Consider the following 20,863-nt stretch of genomic DNA (forward strand, 5'->3'; position numbering starts at 1 on the left):
GCTTTAATCCTACACCTTTTCCTGCTTGGTGGTGGCAAAAGGCGATTGTGTTTTGTTTTACTCATGTCGGAATCACTTCTGTCAGGGCTTATTTTTCTCATACAGTATTAACGCTTGACTCTTCCTGTACCAAATTAGCCTTGCCATGCTGACTGCTCCTTTCATTCTCTCCCTCCCTTCTGCCAAGAATCCCCAGATTTTCAATGTTGTTTTTCCCTGTTGCCACTGGGGTCACTGTTTTCCGAGTTATTGAGCTGCGCTGCTGGTTCTCTCCAAGCAGTTTCCTGTTTGCTTTTTCATAGTTTTCACATCTGTGGCTACTTCAAAGCCCTGACCAAGCCTATTTGTAAATCAGATGTTCGTATCGCGAACATCTGTAAATTGGAGACTTTCTGTATATTGCGCCTTCATCCCTCAAGGTGGAACAGGCTATATGGCTGAAATTCTGGTCTCAATTACGTGCACATATGTTACATTAAAATTTATGGCACTTGCATATATAACTGAGTTTTATATAAAATTGAGTTATATCCTGAACAGATACTTTGGAATATTTTTAACCCTTTAACTCTTAAGTACAGAATTTTGCTATTTTTATCTATTTTTAGCATGCACACTTCTGATATAAAGTATATTCTGTCTTGGCAAAGACTCATAGAACCAGTTTAACTGCAGTTGCTAGAAAACAGTGGGGTCATTCTTTGTCGCTCCAGGCTGACTTCTGCAGTTTACTGGCTTTCCTTATGTTAAATCTAAGGCCACTCATGGTGCATCACTCATGGTGGCCTCAGAAATCTGAGTTCTTACCTGTAACTAAAGAATATCCCTGCTGCCCTGTTTATTGTTCTAGTTCTTAACGGTAACAGAATGCAAAAAAGGACATGTTCTGCTGTTGCTGTCTGTACTTACAACATGATTGTGTCAAACCTGAATGAATTAAGCTGTGCAGCTATTTTTATTACTAAAGGGTAGAAGATAGCAGTCTATCTTAAGGTTGTCCAGTTTTTCAAAGCGAAGTAGTATGAAGTGTTTGAGAGCTTTATTGATATGGCATTTAAGTACAGAACGGAACTACCTAAATTACAGATTCATTTAATTTAGACAGCTGTTATTTTGTGCATTGTATTGACATACTGTTGTCCATATCTAGTACAATGATAGATCATGAAACATCATTGTGAAATGTTTTGTTCTCTTTCAGTGTGAAAAACTCAAACTATTGCCTTCCCTCATACACTGCTTATAAGAATTATGACTATTCGGAGCCTGGAAGGCACAACGAACAGCCTGGCCTTTGTGGCCTAAGCAATTTGGGGAATACATGTTTCATGAATTCAGCAATTCAGGTTAGGTGTTTCAATACCTTGTGAATCTTCTTATTGCTTTGAACTGAGAGTTTTTCTGTGGAAAGTGAAAACTACTACTAGAATGCTATCAGAATTGGTTTATATGTACATTGCCTTGGTTTATATGTACATTATATGCATAGCTAATCTTTATCCTTTGCAAGGCTTTATGCAGGTTGAGCATCCCTATTTCAAAATGCTCCAGAATCCGAAACTTGTTGAGCGCAACATGATGCCACAAGTGGAAAATTCCATACCTGACTTGATTTGACAAGTCACAGTCAAAACGCAGGTGTTAACAGTTTATTCAGTATTCCCAAAGGATAAAAGGCCGTCCCAGCCCTCCCTTCAGCTGCGAATTTGTGTTTAGATTTTGGTCCCATCCCCAAGATATTTATGCATATGCAAATATTTCAAACGCTGTAAAATCTAAAATCCAAAGCACTTCTGGTCCCAAGCATTTCAAGTAAGGGATACTCAACCTGTACTATGTAAAATACTTTTTATGGGACAGCTGTTGATAGACAGAATCATTATTAGAATCTTGCTAGATCAGTGATATTCTTTGGGAAATCATAATTAAGGCTCAGAGATATTGTAGATTTGGGAAAATTAGTTGTTGAAATCTTTTCTATACTATATGAAGAGTAAGAAAATGAAATTGAGTCTTAATAGGAAAAACTGAGGAGATAGCTGAGTGGCTAATGTGAATACTTACTATATACAAATATTTTATTATACATCCATTTACAGTGTTTGAGTAACACCCCTCCACTTACCGAATACTTTCTCAATGATAAATATCAAGAAGAGCTAAATTTTGACAATCCATTAGGAATGCGAGGTGAAATTGCCAAATCTTATGCAGAACTTATCAAGCAGATGTGGTCTGGAAAATACAGCTATGTAACTCCAAGGGCATTTAAGGCAAGTATAACTTCGTTCACCAGTTAGCCCATTAGATTTGTGGCTTCGTAGATAAAGTTCATTAATAATGATCTAGCAGCATATTAATTATATGCTTATAAACTATATATAAATTCTTTGGGCACTGAAATACCTTTTTAAAAATAAAAGAAGAACTGTGCAAACTTTAATTGCATTTTTGGCTTTAATTTTAGCAAATGTATGTGTCAGGTACCTTCCTTTATTAATCCTGTTGCCCATTAATATTTATATTGTTAAGTAACTAACTTTGGGCGCAATCCAAACAGCGCCTTATGCTGGCCCAAGTCCCTTGGGCCAGCATAAGAGGGTCACAAACGTGCTGTAAAGCACGTTTGCACCTCTTCACGGGGAAACCAGGCCGGCGCTCCAAGAAGCGCCGGCCTGCGGAGGCTGGCATAAGCCTCCACCACAGCTTCCCCTCAGCCACTTGTGTCGCCAGCACAAGCAGCAAATGTAGGCATGGGGGGGCAGGGAGGAGGAAGGAAGAAGGCATTTCTGGGTGGGAAGGGAGGGCGGTGGGCGACCCTGAGGGCGGGTACACAGGGAGCCGGAGGCGGGGCTGGGAACCGGCAGTTATGCCAGATCCCAACCCCTGTCCCCGCAGAGAACGGAGCAGCTTCAAGCTGCTCCGCTCTCCTCGGACTTGCGCTACCTCCAGAGGCGGCACAGGTCTGAGGAGACCAATTGGGGACAGCAGCCCTTACCCAGGGGTAAAGGGAAGAGTTTCCCTTGCCTCTGGCTGAGCCGCTGCTGCCCACAGACCTGCCTAGGATGCAGCGCAAGCCTCCTGCCTTGCCTGCTCCAGCGCAGGTTTGGATTGCTCTCTTTGCTAACCATAAAAAAATTTTCTTTGTCTGTAACAAAGGCATCAGAATCTAAATTCATTTTGTACTTTAAGGAGGCGAGAGAAGACCAACCATCCTAGTGAGTTGGTTACCATCTTTCTATCAATGATTCCAGCTGAAATGTCCCCCTCCTCAGTGGACCCCAAAGGGTTGTGTGCACACCACATTGCACTGAGAGGAGGAGAGGGAAGAACCTCTTGGATAAACTAACTGAATGAAGGCAGAATGAAGAGAGCAAATATCTCATCTGTTGATTAACCTGTAAACAAACATAGAAGAAAGTGTCTGCAAACAATTTCTTCCCCTCTCCAATAGCGTGTACATTGTTAGTACTCTTACTGTACATCACATTGCTGTTTTTAGTGGAGAGGCAATTCAATAATAAAATATGATGGTTTTTTCTTAACGTGTAAATTTGTATTTGCTAGTCCCCTTGAGGATTGTGGCTGAAATTTAAGAGTTTGACAATGTTGTTATTTTAGGTTAGTTGTTCCCAAAGTGTGCGCCATGATGCAGGCCACCTCTGCAGCTTTTTGTTCATAGGCACCATTAGCTGAGCAGCACAGCCGCTGTGCCAGATGAGGGCAGATAAGGTGCAAACTCAGCACAGCCTCTAACAAATGGCTGCACTGAGCTCGCAACTGGTCTGCCCTCATCTGGTGTGGTGGCTGCGCTGCTCAGTTGATTCACCACAGAGAATCCAGCTTCCTGGGAAGCCTAGAAAGTCAGGTTCCAGTGAGCTTGGGCACAGAGGGTTGGAGAAGGAGAAGGTGAGCTCCTGAGACTCCCACTATCAGTCTCTAAAGCCAGACCCAACAGTGTTATTATTAACGGTATTTATATACCGCTTTTCAACTAAAAGTTCGCAAAGCGGTTGGGAAGTGTTGGGAAGGAGCTGCATCCATGCCCCAGTCTGTGTATACAGTCTTCGGTATCTAATGCCTCTCTCCCCCCCCCTTCCTCCCTCTGTGTGTGTGTGTGTGTGACAGATAGGGGGGCGGAAAGGCATGGGACAAAAATGAGTGTTTATATGTGCATGTGGATGTAACACTCACCTGGACACAAAGTGGCTAGATGGGCTGCATCTGAGAGAAAGGTGTTCACTTTTTCTTTTCCCTCTCTGTCTCTAGTGCGCTCTCTGTCCCCCTCTCGTAAACTCAGACCTTTTTCTATTTTTTAAAAAATTTGCCAATTCAACTTTTAACCTGTTAATAAAAAACTAAAGGCATTAAAAACATCACTTGCAGTTTCACAGAGAAACTGCAGGTTGTGTTTTTTTTAACTGTCGGGCTCGGTATGAACCTGGCAGAGGCTGCAAATATACGTCCGTGGCCTCTGTTGGGCTCAGAGGACTCCAGGAGGTGAGGCAAGCAGATACAGAGCAGATTCAACCCCCGTGAATACAGGGGCATGCCTATATTATACAGCCACAGGAGTGGCTTAATAGGTGAGTGTTGGAACTCTGTCATAAAGCCTGAAAATTCTGTTAAACTTCATCATGAGGCACTAGCATTGTAATCTTGTTTATCTTGTCTAGACACAGGTAGGACGATTTGCACCACAGTTTTCTGGGTATCAGCAACAAGATTGCCAAGAACTGCTAGCCTTTCTTCTAGATGGTCTACATGAGGATTTGAATCGAATTAGGAAAAAGCCTTATATTCAACTAAAAGATGCAGATGGAAGGCCAGATAAGGTAACATCCTTTCATTATATTGTATCTAGGTTAATGTATTGATCCAGAAGTACATTCAAAAAAAGGAATTTTAAGAGAAGTGAAAATATTCTAGTTTCTGTATTGTTCTACGATGTGGCTATAGCTCCAATTCCAGAAGTGAATGTAGTGCCACCTTGGGTGCCGCAATTTGTGGTAGAAAGGCAGGGTAAAAATTCATTTAATAATAATAATTCCTGGGAATCAGGTTGCTGCAGTCCCCATGCCCCTTGCAATCACTTAGCTGGTTCCCTTCTCTTAAGGAAGACTTTGGGAACCACTGGTCTAGACAGCAATACTGTTCCTCTGAATATTTCCAAATGCCACATAATTGTCCTAAATTGGCTATTTCCACACAAAGCATACCTGATCTAGGTTAAAAGTTGTGTTGTGAGCCATAGCAGAAGCTGTTTCTCCATGTTTATCAAGTTGCAAGGCTTTCAGCCCCACAAAAGGTACACGACTATCTTTGTTGATATTGAAGTTGATGCTGTAGCTCTATGGAAGTATGATAGCTGCCAACCCATTGGGGGGGGGCAGCAACCTGAAGTACTTAAACTATCAAATTACCTCTGGCATGAACCATTTTCATATTCTCATTGCAATACTTGCTGTAGGGATAGATTACACAACCAAATGAAGCTTAGGGCACGATCCTAGCCAACTTTCCAGCACTGACATATCTGTGCCAATGTGGCGTGCACTGCATTCTGCAGTGGGGAGGCAGTCAAGGTGGCCTTCTCAAAGTAAGGACATGTTTGTTACCTTACCTTGGGGCTGCATTGCAGCTAGGTCAGTGCTGGAAAGTTGGTTAGGATTGCGCCCTTTGTTGTCTATCTCAATATGACTTGCACAGAAAAATTTTAATGTTGAACTTCTGTTTACACAAGGAGAGTTGCAGCTATCTTTGTAATGGCAGTTTTCAAGCCACTGCAACCATATAAATTTGTATTTGTATGGTATTTAACAGCTGTAATTACCTGTATTCATATAGAGCAATATGAACCAGTCCAGGGTAGCTTTGTTTTGTCCTTAGTTCATCTCTGCAGTATTTTTGTCTTTTTGCATTCTTCAGCCTGTCTACAGTAGCCTTTGACAGGCACCTGCCGTTGTATAGTAAATGAAGCTAAGGGGCAGGATAGCAGGTAGATAATAGATGTGAACTGCACACTCCAAATTCACTATACGAATGCTGCTGCTTATTGTTATTCCTAATACTTTTCTGTGGGATAATATTACTTTTCACCTGTCTCTAGAAACCTGGAGAGTTTAAACACAAGGAATGCAGGTAGTCTGTTAATGCATTCACGTGTCGAAAAATGGTTTATAAAAATAATACTTGTGCTTTTATTTAGGTGGTTGCTGAAGAAGCTTGGGAGAATCATTTGAAGCGAAATGATTCCATCATTGTAGATATATTTCATGGACTTTTTAAATCAACTTTAGTTTGTCCAGAATGTGCTAAGATCTCTGTAACATTTGATCCCTTTTGTTACTTGACTCTTCCACTACCCATGAAAAAAGAACGCAGTTTGGAAGTTTATTTAGTTAGAATGGATCCACTAGCCAAACCGATGCAGGTGAGAAGTATGTACATTACATGTTCATGGCATTTAGACATTTTGTTATTTCATGCCTTATTATGTAGCCAATTGTAATGAGAATTTTGCTTCTTTTGTTCTTGTGTTTTAAAGATTTACCTTAAACTTATGCTGTAGTCTTTCATCTCCATGGTGTTGCTTACTGTAAAAACTGGAGACATTTTTCCTCCAGTACACAGCATGATAGCAAAAGGAAGAAAGAACACAATTAAACTAGCCCCATAAACCTCTAATTAACAATCACAATTGAAGCTGAGAGGATTAAATAATATGGTTTTTTTTCCTATCAAAAATTAATCATGCCATTTTAGATGAATTGAATTAGATCTGCCAGTTCCTTGTGGTTCTTGGGGCACAATCCTAATTCAGTCTACTCAGAAGTAAGTCCTGTTCTGTTCGATGGGGCTTGCTCTCAGGAAAGTGTGGTTAGGATTGCAGCCTTAGATGCATGTTCTCTACTGCATTGTCACAGCAGAGTTAAGAATATGCAGTTGACCCTAGATCAGAGGTCTCCAAACTTTTTGGCCAGGGGGCTGCATCATATATCTGGTGCAGTGTAAAGGGCCAGAAAAAAAATTTAAATATAAAATCTATATAAATAAATAAGAGATGGAACTTAGATGAGTGAATAAGTGAATGAATGAGCTAATTCATTCAACCTCTCTGGTCTTTAGAACACCCTCCAGACGCAACCGGAGCACAGCTCCAATCATGTTCAGCCAAGTGGGCCAGAGGCTTTCAGGGGACAGGAAGCTGGCCATGGGCTGGATAGAGGCTGGCCGTGGGCCGCATATGGCCCCTGGGCTGGGGTTTGGAGACCCCTGCTCTAGAGTAGTGATTTTTCAACCTTCTTCACCTCACAGCACACTGACAAGGCACTAAACTTGTCAAGGCACACAATCAGTCTTCTGACAATTGACAAGGCACACCATCCCTCAATGGCCCGATTAATAAATTATATTTACTTACTTAATAAATAAATCTGCCAGTCTCCCACGGCACACCTGTGGACCATTCATGGCACACTGGTTGAAAATCGCTGCCCTAGAAGATGGCATTTGCTCAGTGTTTTACTTCTTTTTCCCCCCTCATTTAAATTACTCTACACTTAGGCTGAAGCTCACACTTGATAGCATTTGTATTATTAGATTTCTGTTTTGAAATGATGTACATATGATACAGGCACACATGCTCTCTCTCAAACATTCAGACTCCCACAATTTTTACCCATGTTACATAATTCCAGTAGCCTGGTCCATTTTCAGGTTTAGTGTCTGGGAGAGAGAAAAGAACATAATGTTCTCTGTTTCCCACTGCAGAGTGAAGGAACAGCATTAAAATTCAAATGGCTGAGTTGCAGAGGCCAACTGTGGCTATAAATATGTGTCTATATCTGTGTAAGTCTTCTATAGGTTGCTCCCCTCCACCCAGGAGAGCTAGTTATAATTATTCTGTGATTGTGATAATGTATTGTGGGTTAGTGCAGTTCTCCAAATCCCTTCCCCTTTGATTCAAATTCTTGTTTGTAAGCAAACTATGGTTAGTGATAATTATAGTTTGCCTGAGTTGGAAATCATGGCAGACTAGAGTTCACATGGAAATGGAGAAGAGCAGCAGCCTGTGTGAAAGAAGATGTAGCCTGCAGCATATTCTCAATTTGGACATATCTGAATTGGGCCTAAGGCTACTACAGATGTGCTAGTGAAATTTTAAGCAGTAAGTAGGGATGGGGAACACCAACTGCCCAAAAGACTGGCAAGTACTGGAGAAAAGCAGTAGTAGGAGTTCTCACAACTTGAGCTCTCTGGAGCCTTCTCTGTCTTCAGTGTCCACAAGCTGAAGGCATCAGATTGGATTCACTCTTGAAGTGCAGGATGGGCAGGATAAAGCAATACTAGACATGAGATGAGCTTAAAATAATTTTCTTTGCTCAGATGTATGTACTGCTTGAGCAGTGAACAGAAAGAACAGACAAAAAGAGAGATGAGTGGTAAGATAGAGAGGAAAGGGAAAGAAGGGAACAAAGAGGGAAAGAGCAGATTGGAGGAGAAAGGAGACATCCGTTGAAGACTTGGAAGAAAACAGAGACCATAACTTAATGATAGCACATGGACACTGCGTATATAAAGTCACAGTTTAATCCCTTTCATCTCTAAGGGTGGTGAGAGAGACATCTGCCTGAGACCCAAGAGAGCCATTGCCAGTTATAGTACTGGGCTAAATGGAGCAGTGGCCTGATTCAATACAAGGTAGCATCATTTATGTTCATGAGTGAAAGAGAAGTGGGATAACAGAAGAAAGAGAGATTAAGAGGGGGAAAAGAAGCTATGATGAACATTACAATTTTATTGGGGATAATGGAGAAGACATCTGTGAGTGCTTCTGTTTATATAGCATTAAAAAAAATGTTTTTATTAAGAGTTGTACCATCTATAATGGATCTGCCTTTCCAACAAATTACTGGGGTAGATCACTATTATTCCTAACCTACAGATGGGTTGGGGAGGGGGTACTGAGGCAAAAGGTGTAAGAGACTTGCCTGATTCCACTCAGAGATTCTGGCAGAAACAGAACTTGAATCCAGGTCTCCCAGGACCAAGACCACTCTCTGGGATGGTGGGCCTAAATCTAACTTATTTTGAATATAAAATATTAGCGGCTATGGAAAAAGTGGACAGACAATGCCAGCATATCTAGATGGTATATGAAAGTAGCTTGAAGTTGCACCTAACCTTTGCATACATTTTTGCATACATTTTTGCACCGTGCATCCCATAACAGCAGGAGTCCAGTTTTCCCACTCCTCAAACAATTTCCAACTTTTGCAAACTAAAAAACCTCCCTGCTATTTTTTTTAAAAATGCAATCAAAATAGTGGAAGTTAAGTGCTTGTATTTGTTTCTGCATTTATGCAGATCTGTTTCATTAAATTGACTCCTTTGGCAAATATCTCCTCAAGAATGATGAATTTATAAGTAGATACAGATGAGACTGGATGCATAAACGCAAGGTATAAAAAATTGAGGTTTGGGGGAGGGTAGTGGTGGGCTTTTCTTGTGTTTTGGATTTTTGCTGCTTGAGCTAATGGTTGATAGGGCTCACTTGTAAGTTGGATCCACAAGGAAGGAAGATGGTAATGCTTTAGTAAAGGCCAGAATAGAGTGTTGTGTGTTTGGAAAGCAAGAGAAAACAAAAGCTGGAAGGTGACAGCTTTGATATTGAGATGTATGTGTGAGTGTTGCCAAGGGAAGTTGTTGCATTTGGGGATTTGATCAAATAACGATTGGTGTATGTTGTTTCTGGACCTCATAGTCTCATATTGATAGTTTTCAGACCATATGAGCTCAGCTGAACTATCTTAATTTGCATCATGAAAATATTCTTACATTCTTACATCATGAAAATATACCACATTTTCTTGTTATATGCAGACTTTGCGTGCACGAAGTACTAAATATTTGGGGGAATCTGTAGTTTTCCGTGATAGAAAACTGTTAAGTTTAGCCAAGTGCCTTCAAAAATGTTAATATAAATGAGAGGGTACAAAATAGCAGTTGTCATTTGATACAGATGACTATCAGTTTGCTTCATCTTTTGATTGTTGAATAATCAAGGGATTTCCAACAACAACAAAATTCCCAGTTGAACCACTCAGTTCTAACCGATATTCTTTCTCTTAAGCATGAAAGTAGCCAATTTGGACTTTGGAGATATACTTAAACAGCTCATTCGCAGTATTTAATCTCCTCAACCACATTTTATTCATATGGCACTCTTCTTCCTCAAAGGGAATATTTCAGGAATATTTCAGGTTGTTTAAATGTTAAAAAGCTAGATGTTACGTAAGCCCTCTTCCATTTCTTTTACGAATGACGCTGTTATATTGTATTTTATTTTTTAGTACAAAGTAGTAGTTCCAAAAATTGGAAATATACAGGACCTCTGCACAGCTTTGTCAGTTTTGTCTGGTGTTGGTGCAGATAAGGTAAAATGCTTTATACATAATTTACATACAATGTTGAATATTATCTTTGTGTCTAAACAAACTGAAGTGATTTAAATTTTATTTCCTTATAGATGGTAGTTACTGATATATACAATCATAGGTTCCATAGGATATTTGCAATGGATGAAAATCTAAGTAGTATTATGGAGCGTGATGATATTTATGTGTAAGTACATTATATGTAAGTACAGAATATATATGATCAAGAAATGTATGTTCATGATTAATTGCATGTGAATTTCTCTAGTCTTTGCTAAAAGATTGCTTAGCTTCATAGCAGGCATATAATGATGTGGCCTTATTTAAGATGTAGCATGTGCTTTTTTTTGTTTTAGATTTGAAATTGGCATCAACAGAACTGAAGATACAGAGCAAGTTGTAATTCCAGTTTGCTTAAGGGAAAAGTTTAGGCACAGTGGTTATAGTCACCATAGTGGTTCCACACATTTTGGTCAACCTTTCCTTATAGCAGTGCCTAGAAACAATACCGAAGATAAGCTGTATAATCTTCTGCTATTGAGAATGTGGTATGTGTACAAGAAAACATCTTGAAAATGCATTTCTAATTGTATTGAGTATGTATGTTGCATATCTGGAGATCATAAAACTAGACCCCCAAGGAGGAAAAATGGTTGATTTGCCTCCGTGTCCTGCTCCCCAGGAGGCTGCAGGCGAGCTTGTGTACATGCTAGCAGACAACATCACAGAGAGCTTTGCGTGGGGCTCTGTACTTTTGCAATCCTTTACTGCAGCAGTTTCCAAAGAGGTGAAAGCAGTGTGCCCCAAGGGTCACTGGGTAACAGGCAGCAAAATGGCAGATGTGCTTCAGTGTAAGTGTTAGGTGATGCACATTGGTGCAGGAAATCCACATTTCACATATTGGTGGATGGGTTCTGAGCTGTCTGTGACAGATCAGGAGAGAGTTCTTGGGGTGCCAGCAGACAGCTCAATTAAAATGTTGATCCAGTGTGCGGCAGCTGTGAAAAAAACCAATTCTATGCTTGGGATTAAAAAAAGGATTGTGAGTTCAATCCTATCCATTTCCAGCACTGATGTAGCCAGGCCAACAGAGTGTGTGCTGCATCCTGTTGTGGAGGGGCAGTCATGGAGTCCTCTTCAAGGTAAGGGAACGTTTGCTCCCTTACCTTCGGGATAGAATTGAGCCCTCAGAATATGATGGCAAATATTATTATGCCATTGTACAAATCAATGTGGTAACATTTTAGTCACATTTCAAAAAGTATATAGTGAAATTGGAAAAGGTTCAGAAGAGAATGTTCAAAATGATTATTAGACTGGGGCAGCTCCATTTTCAGGAAAGACTTCAGTTTTTGGGGCCTGGGACATGATTGAGATTTATAAAGGTATGCGTGGGATGGAGAGGGGAATTCCTTTCCATCTCTCACAGTACCAGAACTAGAGACATCCACTAAAATTGAGTGCCAACAGAGTTAGAAGAGACAAAAGAAAATTTTTATTTTTTATTTTAAAAACAAATTTATTTCCTACCTTTCCATGCTGAAACAAATGCCCAAGGCAGCTTACAGAGTTCTAACAATAAATGTACAACATATAAAACAATAAATAAAATAGTTAATAAAAACCATAAAAACAATTGAGGGGTCAGCAGTGAGTAATTAATCTGTGGAATTTCTTGCCACAGTGATGGTCTTTATAAGGGATTTGGACAGATTTATGGAGGGAAAGTGCATCACATGTTACAGACCATGATTGCAACCTCCAGATTTTAGAGGTGCCCCTCTCTGAATGCCAGATGCAAGGGAGTGGCAACAGGCTACAGATATCATGTCGTCTTGGATGCTCCCTGACTAGAGTGCACAACTAGTGCACTCGTGTTTGGTCCATCTCATTATGCTTGCGTGCATATGTTCACAAGTATATCAATAGAAATATAACAAGAGAAGGAGCTTGTATAACAAATGATTGGTGTTTTCTAGCCGATACGTGAAAACCTCTACTGAAACAGAAGACACTGAAGCATCCTTGCAGTGCTGTAAGGACAACAGTATCAATGGTAATGGTCCAAATGGAATTCATGAAGAAGGATCCCCAAGTAAGACTTAAATTATATGCAGCTATTTCTTGCATTCTTAGCTGTGCTTTACAATCTGCCTTGAATGGTTTATTTTTGCCACCAACTGACCCTCTGGTATGGCAGCCTAGCCATATAGACTCGCTGGTATACAGCCCTCACCAGATTCTAAAGAGAATTGTTGTAAGCAGAAATGAAAGCATTGCTTGAAACCGATGTAGTGACCATTCCCTGGCATACTTGTGGATCCTTAGTATAACTGTTATTCACATACTGGTGTGAAGTTCATTTGGAGTAACACATTATAGCACTTATACCAAGAGTTTTTTCTTTACTTTGGAAAGGGTTTTATTCTGTATAGGGTCATTGTATAGATCAACTGCATTACATAAGCCAGGGGTGCTCAATAGGTAGATCGCGATCTACCGGTAGATCGCGAGGCAAAATGAGTAGATCGCGGAGTGCCGACCTCCCCCCTTTCAGGTGCCTCTGGGAGGAAACGCCGGGAGTAAGGCCCATTGTACTCAATGGGGCTTACTCCCAGGTAAGTGTGGCTAGGATTGCAGCCTCACAGCCTAATCCTAGGCATGTCTAGTCAGGAGTAAGTCCTGTTATACTCAGTGGGGCTCAAGGTACACCAACATACATTGTACACATAAATGTTATATGTTATGATGGCGCGAACATTGTAAAAAAAACTCTGGTAGATCTCCGGGCCTTGCTGGGTTTCAAAGTAGCTCTCGAGCCAAAAATGTGTGAGCACCCCTGACATAAGCAGTGACCTTTTTGGTTTTTTTAACTTTGGTAGTGAAAAGCAAATGTTGTGTGCGTTATAGCACATGCCTAGACATGTGCTGGGCTTGCAATTATGTGGGCAATATTTGGTGAAATCCCAGTCTACAGTGCAGGTATGGGGACCAAGCTGGATTTTCAGGTAACCACATCTACTGTATTTTGCATAGTTCCTCATCATAACAAGACTATGTAGAATAAGTAAATGTGGTAACATCTGTTCAGCTAATATTATATAGTGTTGAACCTAATGTTTCTCCTGCAAGCAGTCTTCCCCTCTCAGTCTCCTTATTACAGCTTCTTGAGCCCCCTGAAAAACCATTCCTGAGAATCAGGATACCCTTAGGAAAAGCATGGCATGTGGGGGTGGGTGGGTGAAGGAACGCAGTGTGAATGAGGAGTAACTGGAAACTGGGTACACGTACCTTCAGTGAGCAGAGCTCTGCTTGCAGAAGATATTTGCACCTAGTTGCTAGACACTTTCTCCCTTTCCTATTGCAGCCTCTCATGCCACATCCCGAATATCCCCATTTCAGCCTCTCATGCCATATCCTGAACCATTCTTGTATAAACCTTAACCCTGAGGAGCAGCTGCAGAAGGAGGGAAAGAAAGATCTCTTGCACAAGCGGTGTGGCACCCATGCTACTTAGGTAGGATCCAACCCATATACAGGGCGGTCCTCAGTATCCGCAGGAACGCCCCTCCGATACCTGGGGATGTTCAGATCTGCAAGTGAGGCATCCTGTTGCCTTCCAAACACAACCGGAGCTGTGCTCTGGTCACATCTGGAGGACCTTCTGAGAGCTGGAGAGCCCTTGCATGTTTTCCCCACCCCTCAGATTGCCTTTGGAGGGCCAAAAAGCATGACTTCTGGTTCTGGCCAAAACTGGAAGCCATGCTTTTTGGTCCTCCAAAGGCCCTCTAGACACAACCAGAGCATAGCATTTGGAAGGCAACAGGTTGCCCACCCTGTGGAACCCGTACATATTCAAATCTGCAGTTATTGAACCCATGGAGGTCTGCCTGTATTGCAGAATATTTTTATACACTGCCGTGTCAATAGGATCAGGTTTTGTTCTTCATGTTGGCAGCACTGAGATTCTGAAATTTTGTCATACAGAGGCTTGTTATAGTCCTGCCCACAATCAGTGATTCTTCAAGTGCCCAGCCCCAGCACATGGGAAATCTGGTGTGTGGCTGATGTATTCATTGACTGTGTAGCATCATACCTAGCACTTGTATAGTGCTTTTTGAGCATGCAAAGCATATCACATATGTTAGCCTGATATAATCTTTACAATAACCCTGTACGGCAGTGGTTCCCAGACTGTGCACTGCAGCACCCTCAGGTGCCTCGCTGAACTTACAGAGGCACTGCAGGATGTCCCTGGTGTCCTCTTCTTTTGTCTCTCCTAGGTGTTGTCATCTTGGATCGTGCAAGATCTCATATGATTCTTGCAAGATTTCATGTGATCCAAGATGGTGGCGCTTAGGAGAGCTGGAAAAAAGAGGCAGCTGCAAAAGAAGGGTGCCATGTCCCTGTTAAGTTTGGGAACCACTGATAGGCGGTGAGCAGCATTGTTCCCATACTGCAGCTGAGGCTTAGAAGGGATGGCTTATTCCAGAGTGAACACTACTATAGGAGTTATAAGCAGGAGCCGAGAATCTGAAGCCTGTTTTCCTTCCTAAGAAGCAATTTTGATAGCTCTTTCCTTGGGGTAAATGTGGCAGAATTGCTTTCCAATCTGTAGGAACATTTTTCAGAATTCTAGCGAATACCAAGATGAGCCTCCATAGTATGCTCACAGCCATGCTTCTGTATTTCAGTGGCTTCTCTTTGCTTCACTGAATGTATAATAGTATGGTACTTGCAAAGCATTATCAGTTTGATCAGTTTGACATCTTCAATCTTAGGTGAAATGGAAACTGATGAACAAGATGATGAATCCAGCCAGGATCAGGAACTTCCTTCTGAAAACGAAAACAGCCAGTCAGAAGACTCTGTTGGAGGAGATAATGATTCTGAAAATGGATTATGTACAGAGGACTCCTGCAAGGATCAACTTATGGGGCACAAAAAACGACTGTTCACATTCCAGTTTAATAGTTTAGGCAACACGGACATCAATTATGTCAAAGATGATACCAGGCATATTAGGTTTGATGACAGGCAACTTAGACTAGATGGTAAGTTTGGGTTTGTAGTGGAACAGATTTTTTTTTTATTGTTTGGTATTTCTTTCCATTAATGTATTTACTGTTAGTGGTATCGATTCCATTTTCAGAACATAAATAAGTTTTTTCAGCTTGCCTAGATTTTATTTATTTTTTTAATAAATTTCTACCCCGCTTTATCTCCCCGAAGGAAATTCAAGACAGCTTACAACATAAAATCACAATAAAAACCAGTAAAAACTGTAAAATGATAGTAAATCACAGTAAAAACCATAGGCATTAAAAATCTACTCAAAATAAGATATTAAAAATATCACATTAAAAGACCAAAGACAGAAATCATAAACTACCAGCAATCATTAACAGTAACAAAGGGGCTAACCTGCATGAAAACCCATAATAGCCAATATTAAAAAGACCTGGACTCAGATGGCTGATCTAAATAAGTGTCTTTAGGCCCTGCAGGAAAGCCTCTAAGAAGGGAGCGGTTTGTAAGCAGAAAGGGAGGAAGTTCCATAAAGTTGGTTGCACTACTGAGAAGGCTCTCTTCCTTCCTGCCACCTCTCCCACTTCCATAGGCAACAGCACCTGTAGATGGGCCTTCTCCGGTGACCAGAGAGGACGAGCCAAATTGAACAGAAGTAGGCAATCTCTCAGATACCCTGGCCCCCAAGCCATATAGGGCTTTAAAGATCAAAACCAGCATCTTGAATTGGGCCCAGAAATGAATGGACAACCACTGCCAGAGCAATGGCCTGACAGAGTCAAGCTGCCTACCTCCAGAAAGCACACAGCTGTAACATTTTGCACTAATAGCAGTTTCCGAATTGTCTTCAAGGTAGCCCCACGTAGAGTGGGTTGCAGTAGTCTAACCTTAATGTCACTGTGGCATGGATAACCACAGCCAGGTCTACACGATCCAGGTGCGGTCGCAGCTGGTACAGCAGCCAAAGCTGGGCAAAGACACACCCTCCGGCCACAGCCGCCACCTGGGAATCTAGGAACAGCTGCAAATCCAGGCAGACCCCCAATCTGCAGACCTGCTCCTTCAGAAGGAATGCAACCTGTTCAGCACTGAACAGTATTCTAGCACCTGCATCATAGATTTCCAAACAAGGAGAACCTCTGACTTGTTAGGATTTAATCTCACCTTATTGGCCCTCATCCAGATCCCATCTGCCTCCAGGCAGTGCTCCAGGGCTTCAGTAGCCACCTTGGAATGTGGTGGAAAGGATAGAGAGAGCTGGGGTGTCATTGCATTTTGATGGCACCCCACCCCAAATCCCCAGATGATCTCTCCCTGTGGTTTCATGTAGATGTTAAATAGCTTTGGGGATAGGATTGAGCCCTGTGGTACCCCACACCTCAAGGACCAGGGTGCTGAACAGGCATCCCACAGCACTACCATCTGGGACCTATTCAAGTACGAGTGGAACCACCATAAAACTGTGCCTCCTGACTCCCAGATCGGCCAGTTGGCCCAGAAGGAAACAATGGTCGATGATGTTGAAAGCCGCTGAGAAGTCCAGCAAGACCAACAAGAATGCACTTCCCCTGTCCAGTCCCTGGCGTAGGTCATTCACCAAGGCGACCAAGGCTGTCTTTGTCACAAAGCCTGACCTGAAGCCTGATTGAAAGGGATCAGAATAATCCACTTCATTCAAGACCCAATGGAGATGCCACCACCCACTCGACCATCTTGCCCAGTGTTTGCATTCTTTTACTATAGTGAGCATGTTGGTGTAAAGGCTTCTTTCATTTGCCTGGGGATTGTATATAATATAGTAGATGGCACTTGGCAGATTATTAATTTTTGGTCCCATTAAGGAGTTCTTCATAATTTGAGTGTATAATCCTGAGTGAAGGCATTACATAGTGGGCTTCAGTGACAGTCATATCTATGATACAGCTGATTTGCAGTATGAGATTTAAAACTTTCCTGCATAGCACTTCCCAACAGCATGAGCACATCTTATAAGCATAGAGGCAGTTTTTTTTTTCAAATGGCGCTTCTCTTCAGCCGAGGAACAGTAACTATTCTTGTTCATCTCAGCACAGTATCTTTTGTAGTGGCTGTTGCTAGTGTTTCTTCTGTATCCTTTTAAATTGTGAGCCCTTTTGGGATAGAGAACTGTTTAGTTATTTGATTTTCTCTAAACCGCTTTGTGAATTTCTTTTGTTGAAAAGTGGTATATAAATATTTTTATAGTACTATTGCTTATGCAATTTTTCCATTAGAGAATTAGGGCGCAATCCAGCCCTTGACTTGAGCCGGCACAAGTCCCTTGCTTGCACTGGCCATGGAGGGTCACAAATATGCTATAAGGCACATTTGAGCCTCTTCAGGAGTTGGCTAGGCTGGCGCACATTGGCACACCAGCCTGTGGAGGTTGGAACAAACCTCAGCACTGACGAAGGCACTGAGGCTTGCATTGGCCCGCCTGGGTCAATGCAAGCCTCTGAGGTAGGTGGGGAGGGGGAGGGGGCAGGAGGGAGGTGTTCCTGGGCAGGGGAGGGAGGGCGGCGGGTAGCCCTGGGGGCGGGCAGGTGGGAAGCAGGAGGTGGGGCTGGGATCTGGCAGTTATGCCGGATCCCAAGCTCTCCTCGGACTTGTGCTACCTCAAGAGGTGGCGCAAGTCTGAGGAGATCCATAGGGGAAAGGAGAAAAGTTTCCCCTTGCCTCTGGCTGAGCTGCTTTTGGCCCCTATCCTGCACTGGATACAGCACAAGCCTCCTGGCTTTCCTGTTCCAGTGCAGGGTAGGATTGTGCCCTTAGATTTTGCTTTAAATTGTACCTGAATACTAAACAACAGTATTTGAGTTCAAATTCAGTTTTTTTTTTTTTAAAAGAGCTTTGTGTTCTCCTTTTTAGAAAGATCTTTCTTGGCTTTGGATTGGGATCCTGAATTTAAAAAGAGATACTTTGATGAAAATGCCGCTGAGGTATGTGATTTTTAGCACATCTTGAAGCAGCACTAGCAAATAGTATATAAAAATGTTGTACTCATTACGCAATATTTACTTTCAAAAAATGTTTACACGATTTAATAGTAGCAAAGATCGCTTTCTCCTTTTGGGTTAGTTTTCCAAATTTAGGAGTGTGTAGTTCTTGGTTACAATAAGACAATATCACTAAAATGAGTTTTGTTTCATTTGTTCTCTTAACTCAAGAAATACTTCTCTTTAGGATTTTGAAAAGCATGAAAGTGTGGATTATAGACCTCCAAAAAAGCCCTTTGTGAAATTAAAAGATTGCATTGAATTGTTCACCACAAAGGAAAAACTAGGTGCTGAAGATCCATGGTAAGAGTGAAAATGCAATTGATATGTTAAAGTGGTTTCTCCAACTATAGAAGGTACTTACTGGTGTATTGCAGAGATCATGACTAGAGACATGGCACAGTTTACTCTTATTTCTCAAGGTAGTATTCCTTGAGAAGCAAGGACTAAACCTACCATTAGAGGGATTATTGCACTCTTTGCTTTGTACTTATTCCAGTAGTGTGCGTAGTGTTTCTAGCTGGTCTGGAAAAATCTTTGTGGAATTGCCATGTACACTAGAGGAGGAATTCTGTTAAATTAGAAAATTAGCTAATAGGCATGAACTGGATGGGTGGAGGATGGACCTTGTTTTAGATGGATTTCGAGGAGGAAAGTGGATGCTATGCATGTGATATTTCCTTACCACTTGGGATTCCCATTGATGGATGTTGTCATTGTGGTGAACAGTTTTTATCCCAACTGCAGTGCTGTCCTTAAGTTCCATCCTTTTATGTTTTTGTATACATATACATACAAATGAAAAACAACCACTTACTTTGATGGAAGTAGGGAAATTGGTGTGCATGGGACTGAACCTATTCTTCTCAGTTATGAGATCTTCTAATTTGAATAATCACTTCTCCCCCCCCCCTCCCCAGTGAGAGGATTGAGGGAGTGTTGAGCAGGGGTCTGCTCCTACTCTTTCTCTGGATAGGGACCAGGGGGGAAAATATTCTGTGTGTGCCTTGAAACGGGAAAATTGCATTTTTGGTGATATTCTTATCGGTGCAGCACATCTGCTGTTACACTTCTTAAGAATATATCCTTTATAGATATGTTCAATTACTAGAGGGAATATGCATGCCAAAGAAGATTTATACTTGCAAGACCTGTGTGTGTGTGTTTAAAATCTGCATGTCAGGAGTGGTACAGCATTTTTTTAAAAATGTTTATTATTTTAAGAGGATTATAGACTACTTTTCAACAAAAAGTAGTTCACAAAGCTGTTTGCCTAATCAAATAAATGGTTCCTTGTTCCCCAACAGTCTAATCAGAGGACTATCCTTCCAGTTCAAGCACTGAAATAAATGGTGGGGGGAAATTGGTTTTTAAAGCATAGTACCTAAATGAGTCCTTCCTATTTTGTTTGCCAGGCTGAATGCTTGCTCTGTCATGAAAAACAGCAATTACATCTGCCTCAATTGAGTGTAACACTAGGGTTTGACGTGTATGTCTTTTCTTCTAGGTATTGCCCAAACTGTAAAGAACACCAGCAAGCTACCAAAAAACTAGATTTGTGGTCACTGCCACCAGTATTGGTAGTGCATCTAAAGCGTTTTTCTTACAGTAGATATATGAGAGATAAATTGGATACTTTGGTTGACTTCCCTATCATGTAAGAGATCTATAATAAAATCAATTGAATAGTATTCATATTTATATATGGTTAATGTTAAGTATACTTTTAAAAGCAATTAAATCCATTGGTTATGTGGGTTTAACAGACTTATTGTGAACTAAACTTAAAGCTAAACTTACTATGTTTATATCCATTTTGTTTGAAATTGAAAGGCAGAGTAAAAATTAATACATGCAGGTATAATTATCCACAGATTATCAGTGGATGTTTCACCCTGCTTTATCTCAATGCGATGAGAAATTAAATGAAAAATGTCTCTTAAAAACAGCCTCACCATTGTATATGGGGGAGAGCAGGCAATCAGTCTCTCTGTCTAGGCACTCAGGTTTCGCTTTAAGTCAAGTGACCCCTCCCTTCCCCCTGGAGCAAGAGAAAATGCAGAACAGAAGTTATTACCACCTCTGCTTTGCATACTCTTTACATTATTTTCTGCACTCCCTGGTGAAGGGAGGGGTTACTTGTCTTGGAGTGAAGCTTTTCTGAGTGCCTGGAAAGATATAAATTGATTGTCTGCCTGCTGCTGGTCTTCTGCATTACAGTGGTAAGGTAGGCTATTTTTAAACCTTTGAGTAAAGGGCTATTGTTTTCGGTTTTTTCCAATGGATTTCATTTTCAGCATCCACTGGGTTTCTGGGTACGGAAACCTCACTGATGCCAAGACTCAACCTGTACTTTAATATTTCTGATAGGAATGTAGCTTT

At 41.3% G+C, this 20,863-nt stretch overlaps 1 protein-coding gene across 3 annotated transcripts in view; it reads left to right on the forward strand.

Moving 5' to 3' along the window:
• USP15 (ubiquitin specific peptidase 15) overlaps window positions 1-20,863 on the forward strand; it is a 78,705-nt gene that overhangs the window by 52,110 nt on the left and 5,732 nt on the right. For 2 of the 3 annotated variants that reach the window (XM_066633276.1, XM_066633278.1), the window contains 12 exons: window positions 1,202-1,346; window positions 2,100-2,273; window positions 4,677-4,835; window positions 6,209-6,433; window positions 10,356-10,439; window positions 10,532-10,626; window positions 10,796-10,987; window positions 12,419-12,534; window positions 15,221-15,493; window positions 18,354-18,424; window positions 18,669-18,784; window positions 19,989-20,138. In XM_066633276.1, coding sequence (XP_066489373.1) covers window positions 1,202-1,346; window positions 2,100-2,273; window positions 4,677-4,835; window positions 6,209-6,433; window positions 10,356-10,439; window positions 10,532-10,626; window positions 10,796-10,987; window positions 12,419-12,534; window positions 15,221-15,493; window positions 18,354-18,424; window positions 18,669-18,784; window positions 19,989-20,138 — 1,800 coding nt within the window. The remainder of the gene's footprint in view (window positions 1-1,201; window positions 1,347-2,099; window positions 2,274-4,676; window positions 4,836-6,208; window positions 6,434-10,355; window positions 10,440-10,531; window positions 10,627-10,795; window positions 10,988-12,418; window positions 12,535-15,220; window positions 15,494-18,353; window positions 18,425-18,668; window positions 18,785-19,988; window positions 20,139-20,863) is intronic. The other variant, XM_066633277.1, reaches the window with a different exon arrangement.

The sequence above is a fragment of the Tiliqua scincoides genome, chromosome 7 (assembly GCF_035046505.1).
Source record: "Tiliqua scincoides isolate rTilSci1 chromosome 7, rTilSci1.hap2, whole genome shotgun sequence".
NCBI lineage: Eukaryota > Metazoa > Chordata > Lepidosauria > Squamata > Scincidae > Tiliqua > Tiliqua scincoides.